Below are 7,194 nucleotides of genomic sequence, written 5' to 3'. Positions count from 1 at the left end.
TTCTGCTGTTCTCTGGGAGCACCGTGTTCTTAACCCAGAATTGTCCACATTGAATTGATACTGTGTCCATCAAAATTGGCCGAATTAGCCGTTAGCAGCTCCAGTTTGCAGTGAACCCAGGGATGTCCAGACATCTGGACCTGGACCACTGTGACCCTGAAGAAAACCTAAAAACATGAGGATTATCAGGAAAGTTCTGCAGCATCTTATTTGGACTGTGAGGACCAGTATGTTGGCAGGTAGAGAGCAGATGGTCAGTCAGTGTTTCATGGAGCCTGGACTCTGGATTTAGTTCTATATAGGGTCTGTTTTAGGTCAGTGGAGCCAGTTCAGCAGAAATGCTGATGTGCTGACAGGAAAGTGGTTTGGTGCCTTAGGAAGTTCAGTCTGTTTCAAACCAGTGTGTTGTCTGTAGTGAATCTGGACCACCAGTACTGTGTTCTGGTTATAGTCCAGTCTGTGACATGGACTGGTCTGTGCTGAGTCTTAGACTGAGCTGGTTTCCACAGTCTGGTGTGGATTTCTTTGCATCAGTGTTGCCCACTGATATTGTGTTGCATGTTTATTGTTGGACTCATTTCTGCTGTTCAGCTTAAGGATCTCCTGCTAATTGGAATGAAAAGCTCCAAAATGACTGAAGCTTCCTGTTTCATGTGATCCATCAGAGTGGGACACAGTTCATTGGCCTCGACATTTAGAGGCTTAGATGGGAAACAAATCCAGATGTGATTGTGCAGATGTTTGTTCTATGGCAGTATATATAAGTACTGGGACAATGAGCCATGAGCTGAACTCAGTGAGGTCACGTGGGCCTCAAATCCAGATGTGTCATGTTTGTGTCCTTTTCCATTTGCCAAGAAAAATGTGTGGTTGTCAAATGAAAGAATCATCCTGACTGGAATCAGGAGATCAGTGTGGATATCCAGCTCTACAGCTCAGCACACTGAGGACGAGAACCAGCTTTAGTTCTGGTCTGGGCACTCCAGCTCCCTGAGTTCACAGTGGACCAGTATCAGCAGTCCAGTGCTGTCAAAGTCCTTGTAGTACTGCAGGATGTGTGAGGAGCTGTGACTTCAGCCAGGTAGTTTGTTGCTTTGGACAGCAGGTGGTGCTGCTGAGGCTCAAACATCCAACGCTGGGTTTTTGGCTCAGCTGCACTTAGACGACACAGAGGGAGACGAGCTGGGCTCAAACCTGGGACACGGACTAAAATATATCTACAGAAAGACCAGACAGCTCCATGGGAGTACTGCAGTACTGACAGTACTCTGTTGTGTACTGTCCCAGTCTGGGAGTCAGTTTCCTCCCTGTGGACTGTAGAGGTGAAGAGGCCCCATCAGCTTCTGTGGGTTTGCTGATGATACTTGGTGCAGTATAGTTGTAGTATGAAATACATCTTAGAGGTACAACAGTACTGTGCTCCAAGTGTACCGCACCAACAGAAGTATAATTAAACTGTACTGCAAATACACTAAAAGGATTGGAGTGTAATGTGAGTACTAACTAACAGTACATATCACAGTTTATTTGCTGTGTACTTCAAAGTGTACTGCAAATACACTAAAAAGCAGGCTAGAAGTATATAAGTAGTACCTGTAAGTTCAGTACCCAGTAGAGCTGCAGTACAACATTAAACCCAGATCAGAGCGGGTAGTGTACTCATGTGTGTATAGTGGTACTGCTGTAACCACAGAGTCATGTGACTTCCTGTGGCGCAACAGGAAGTGTCCAGGCGGTGAGCTCAGACTCCATGTTGAGAGCAGACAGCCGGAGGAGGAAAAGTGAAGCTGAGGCAGGTGAGTGTTAATCCAACATTATTATGATCTGACTGTTGGAGGCTCACACTCACTTTTCTCTCTGTGGACTGTGGAGGGAAGAACCTGGGTCCACACAAAGCCTCTGAAACTAAAGGAGGAAACAACAGGCCGTGACTTCCTGTGGACACAAAGTCCTGATCCTCTGAAGAATCCACATTAACGCTGCAGCTGAGCCCAGAACAGAGGCCCAGCTTTAAAGACAGTTGTTGTGCTTCCTGTTTCTTGCTCCCTTCCTGTTTTCATTTTTTGTTACTGTGTCACTTGAATGGCCTGGTTCAGAAACTCTGAAACTTCCTGTTTGTGAGCATTTGTGAATTCAGGGCTGCATAAACAGTCAACTGATCAGTGATTGATGTGAAATCAGTAAAACCATGTTTGTGTTTGCAGAGGTTAGTACCACAGACAGAGACCAGAGTGTCCAGGATCCAACTGTCTGTGTGGACTGGTCCAGACCTGATCCTATGATATTCAGTCCTGAACCTGGTTCCTGAGACCCACAGTAAGAGACAGTTCCTACTGTAAACTGAGCTGAAGATGAGTCCGTGTTGGACTGGGGTTCAGAATGAGTAGAAGTAGGAGTCCTGGTGGATCCTTACTGAGCGAGCACAGGAAGAAAATATTTCTTCAAATATTTCACAGTTTGGAACGTCTTTAGTTTGGTTTCTCACAATAAGACAAAGCTCATCTAACATCAAACATCATGACCTTAAGCTGTGAGGTGAAGAAAACCTGTTCCAGAAACACACAGCAGTGTTTTTCTCATGGACCTGTTCTGTGTAGTTTCCCTAAAGAGAACCAACAGGTGGACAGTAGCAGTGAGTGGAACAGACACTGCAGTCCTGCCCACACACTCCAGCCTGTGGATGCACTAAATAAAGTGTGAAGTCAAATGTTAACAAGCAAAATATGGTTTTTGACTTGAAGTCCAACTTATTCCAGACATTTCCTTTTTCAAATTTGTAATAATTACGTATCTTTGATTCATTTTTTGTTTGTGAACTCAGTGTTGGTTTTAGTGTCTCACTCTATCTGTTCACACTCGGTTTAAATTGGACTCAGGGCAGCTGGAGTTTGTCTCCAGAAACATCTGGAATTCATCTGGATTTTTGTTATTTCATCATTGTCAGAACAGGTTCGGGTAAAAACTCCAACAAAAGTAGAAACAATAACACAACTAACTGTTGACACTGGTCTCTGATCTCACCAGGGACTCACAATGGGACCAGAGGACATATTAGATATTCTAGAGGATCTGGGAGAAGATGAATTTAAAAAGTTCAAGTGGTTCCTGGAGCAGGAAGGCATCAGAAGGAGCCAGCTGGAGGGGGCAGGAAGACATGACACTGTGAGTCTGATGGTGCAGAAATATGGACTTGATGGAGCTGTGGAGGAGACCAAGAAGGTGTTAGAGAAGATTCCCAGGAAGGACCTGGTGCAGAGTCTGTCAGACATCAGCTCAGGGCCAGAAGGTCAGTAACAGGAAGAGGAAAGGACAGTGTTGTTTTTTTTAACAGAATTCAGGTTTTACCAGTTAGACTTTAATCCTGTCCAACAACCAGACAGTGGACTTTGAAATTCACTGAACTGGAATTTGCTTGAAAGTTCAGAAGGTTCATGTTGTGATTTAAGATGATATCACGTTAGTGATGAAAACATTACACTGGTGCTTCTCTAAGAGAAAATCCTGGTCTTGGCTGGTGTTTCATTTGGAGCAGGAAGACATGCAGTGTTGTCCACCTGAGTCTGAACATGTGGCCATTAAAAATGACATTAAACCAAATCCACATGAACGTAACTATGAAAATAACAGGCACCCCCCTTTGTCTCTCACCAGGTCCCCTCTGGTCTCAGACGTCTGAGGCTCACCCTCCTCAGGACCCTTCAGCAGCTCCTCACACTAAAGGTAAATCTGCTTGTTTTGAATCAGTGGAAGACACAGATCACATCCCTGGACAGATGGATCAGACATGATAAGGCTGTAATTACAGTCACATAGTAAAAAGAAGCTGCATCTTTAGACATGTGCACTAATGCTTTTATGTTCTTCCCCATCTATGTTTGGCTCAGTTGTGGAGGTTCCAGTACCAGAGCCACAGTCCATCACATACTATCAGGAGATGCTCCAGTCAAACCTCAAAGACAGGTTCATGTGTGCAACACAAGGATGGACGGAGAATAAGGATAAGCAGCGTCTGGAGGAGATCTACACTGAACTGTACATCACAGCTGGATCCTCCACACACATCAGCAAACAGCACGAGGTCAGGCAGATTGAGATGGCAGGGAAGAAAACCGATACAGAGAAGCCAGTGAAACCCAGTGACATGTTCAAACCTCCTCCTGAACAAGACAGACCCATAAAAACAGTGCTGACCAATGGGATCGCAGGAATTGGAAAAACATTCCTTGTGCACAAGTTTGTGTTGGACTGGGCTGAAGGACGAACCAATCAGGACGTGGATCTGCTTTTCCCCCTCACCTTCCGTCACCTGAATCCACTGAAGGGAGACCAGTTCAGTCTGGCAGAGCTCCTGCATGAATGTATTAAGGAAACTGTTGGGATCAAGGAGGAGGCTCTGAATTTCATCTTTCAAAAGCTGCAGTCATCAGGAAACACCAACTACGAAAAGAGTAAATTCAAGCTCCTGTTTATTTTGGATGGACTGGATGAGAGTCGCTTCCAGCTGGACTGTAGTACCAATAAAACTCAGAGACTTAAATTTAAAGTGACAGAGTCCACCTCAGTGGACGAGCTGCTGACAAACCTCATCAGGGGGAAACTGCTTCCCTCCGCTCGCCTCTGGATAACCACCAGACCTGCAGCAGTCAATCAGGTCCACCCAGATTTTGTGGACATAGTGACAGAGGTCAGAGGGTTCACAGACCAACAGAGGGAGGAGTACTTCAGGAAGAGGTTCACAGATGAGGAGGGGTCCAATAAAGTCATTTCCCACATCAAGAGCTCACGAAGCCTCCACATCATGTGTCACATCCCGGTCTTCTGCTGGATCACTGCTACAGTTCTGGAGGGACTGTTGGAAACCAGAGAGGTGAAAGAGCCGCCCAAGACCCTGACTGAGATGTACACAGAGTTCCTGTGGTTTCAGATCAAACAGGGGGAAGAGAAATATGGTTCAGAAGGCTCAGAAAAGTGTCTTCAGGACATTAAGTCATTAGCAAAACTGTCTTTTCAGCAGCTGGAAGAAGGAAACCTGGTCTTTTATGAGAAAGACTTAAAAAAGAGCGGCATTGATGTCAGACAAGCCTCATTGTACTCAGGAGTGTTCACAGAGATTTTTAAAGAAGAGAGGGGGAAGAAGAATAAAGCCATGATGTTCAGCTTTGTTCATCTGAGTGTTCAGGAGTTTCTGGCTGCAGTCTACATGGTCCACTGTTACAATGGCAGGAAGACACAGGTACTGAAGAAGTTCCTGGGGAAATACAATCAACAAAACAGTTCAAAGTCTTTTCTTGAGAAGATTGTGGAGCATTTTCGAAATCTACCTTTGGATGACTTCCTGTTGGGAGCCATGAAGAAATCCCTGGACAGTAAAAGTGGCCATCTGGACCTGTTTGTCCGCTTCCTTTATGGCCTCTGTCTTGAGTCCAACCAGAGAGTCTTAGGAGGCCTGCTGGGTCAGACAAAGACCAGTCCAGAAACCATCCAGAGAGCCATCAATAACCTGAAGGAGATGAACAGAGATGATATCTCTCCTGACAGAAGCATCAACATCTTCCACTGTCTGATGGAGCTGAACGACCACTCAGTCCATCAGGAGATCCAAGAGTTCCTGATGTCAGGGAACAGATCAGAGAAAAGTCTCTCTGCGATCCAATGCTCAGCTCTGGCCTTCATGCTGCAGATGTCAGAGGAGGTTCTGGATGAGTTGGACCTGAAGAAGTACAAGACATCATACGGGGGACGACTGAGACTGATTCCTGCTGTGAGGAACTGCAGAAAGGCTAAGTAAGTCCAGATGTGTCCAAGTGAAAAAAATCTATTTTTGTATATTTTCTAAAAGTATATTGAGTATACTTTTGAAATACTTTGAAATACTTGAAATTGTGTTAAAATGAAACCAGTGAAGTTGCTGGAAGCTGCACTATAAATCTGCTTTAGTACATGAAAAACCTATTTTTCACGTATTATTGGGTACTTTTGCTGCCCAAAATACTACACTACTGTTAAAATAAACATGAAACATTTGAAGTTGACTTGTTGCAAATGTCAAAATCTATAGTGACATTAAACTGACAGTGTATTACTAATAGACTTTGAGCCAAAGTAAATGTACTTGAAATATACTCTGAACTCATTTGAACTATGTATGAAATACAATAGAATGAGGTTTGAAATGTGAAAAAAGTATGCAAAGTATATTTTTCAAAGTATTTGAGTATTTGTTGTGAAAATGAGCCACTGACTTTGTGTTAAATTGCAACCAAGTTGAACATATTGCATTAAAAGACACAATGATATTGGATTGATATTCCTAGTAAATATAAGTCCACTATAAGCATCATTGTGTGTTTAATAAATACACCAACAATGCCCTCTGAATGGATTCTCCAAACACTGAGTCTGAAATGTAGATACTTTACTTAGATTCCAATCCAATGATGTTGGACTAAAAGCACTACTTCCTGTTAGCATGTTCTCAAATGCCCTTACTTTGAAAAGCCCAGTGCACTTTGAAGACGTTCTAAAAGGATTGAAAATAATCGGAACTCCTACACAAAGTCCAAAACCCGTCAGTCCAACAAATATTGATTTGAACTCTAACACTATTAAATCCAGCCATTTAAGGGCTTTGGAACAAAACAAGTAATTCAAGGTAACAACAATAACAATAAACAGGAACAACAGTTTGTGTTTTCTATTAGTGAGGTCAAAGTATTATTTGGCTGCACCACTATGGGACTAACATGGATTTTAGTGATCTTCAGGATTCTGCATAGTTCTCCGAAGAATTCTGTCCAAACATCCAAAATACATGAAGTAAACATGTAGTATGAAAGAGTATTTTGAAGTGAAACTTTGTCCACAGGAATTAGACCACTTCCAAGAGTCCACTTTCCACAGCCAGGAACACATACATTGTGTACTTTAAATAAGTCTACTGAAATAGAGCTCAAGTTAAATGGAGGCATAGTATTATATTTGGAAGAGAATGACACAATTTGAAGTAAAAACACAAACCATGAACAGACTTTTGGAAAATATCACTAAATATACTTCAAAATCTGTTGAAAGTAAAGTGCACTTTGAAGAAATCTGCTAAATGACTAATGAAGTAATGAGATCATTTCAATATACTTTGCAAACATTGACTTTGAATCTGCTTTTTCTCTGTCATAATAACAGCTTTTCTAATAT

General features: G+C 42.9%; 1 protein-coding gene across 4 annotated transcripts; it reads left to right on the top strand.

The window, feature by feature from the left end:
* The first annotated feature begins 1,218 nt into the window (after positions 1–1,218).
* Positions 1,219–5,880, top strand: LOC113121722 (NLR family CARD domain-containing protein 3-like). 4 transcript variants are annotated; one of them, XM_026292448.2, is made up of 5 exons: positions 1,220–1,796; positions 2,205–2,316; positions 3,025–3,286; positions 3,652–3,720; positions 3,885–5,879. In XM_026292448.2, exons 3-5 carry the CDS (start codon positions 3,034–3,036, stop codon positions 5,786–5,788), a joined length of 2,226 nt encoding a protein of 741 aa, XP_026148233.1. In that variant the 5' UTR covers positions 1,220–1,796; positions 2,205–2,316; positions 3,025–3,033; the 3' UTR covers positions 5,789–5,879. The 4 variants fall into 4 exon arrangements, with proteins under 4 accessions (XP_026148235.1, XP_026148233.1, XP_026148234.1 ...); XM_026292450.2 differs by lacking the exons at positions 2,205–2,316; positions 3,025–3,286 and having other exon boundaries at positions 1,219–1,796; positions 3,885–5,880; XM_026292449.2 differs by lacking the exons at positions 1,220–1,796; positions 2,205–2,316 and having other exon boundaries at positions 2,333–3,286; positions 3,885–5,880.
* Positions 5,881–7,194: the final 1,314 nt, after the last annotated feature.

This window comes from Mastacembelus armatus, chromosome 20 (genome assembly GCF_900324485.2).
Source record: "Mastacembelus armatus chromosome 20, fMasArm1.2, whole genome shotgun sequence".
Lineage (NCBI taxonomy): Eukaryota > Metazoa > Chordata > Actinopteri > Synbranchiformes > Mastacembelidae > Mastacembelus > Mastacembelus armatus.
The sequence above is the reverse complement of the archived record's forward strand: the minus strand, read 5'-3'. Positions and strand labels throughout refer to the sequence as shown.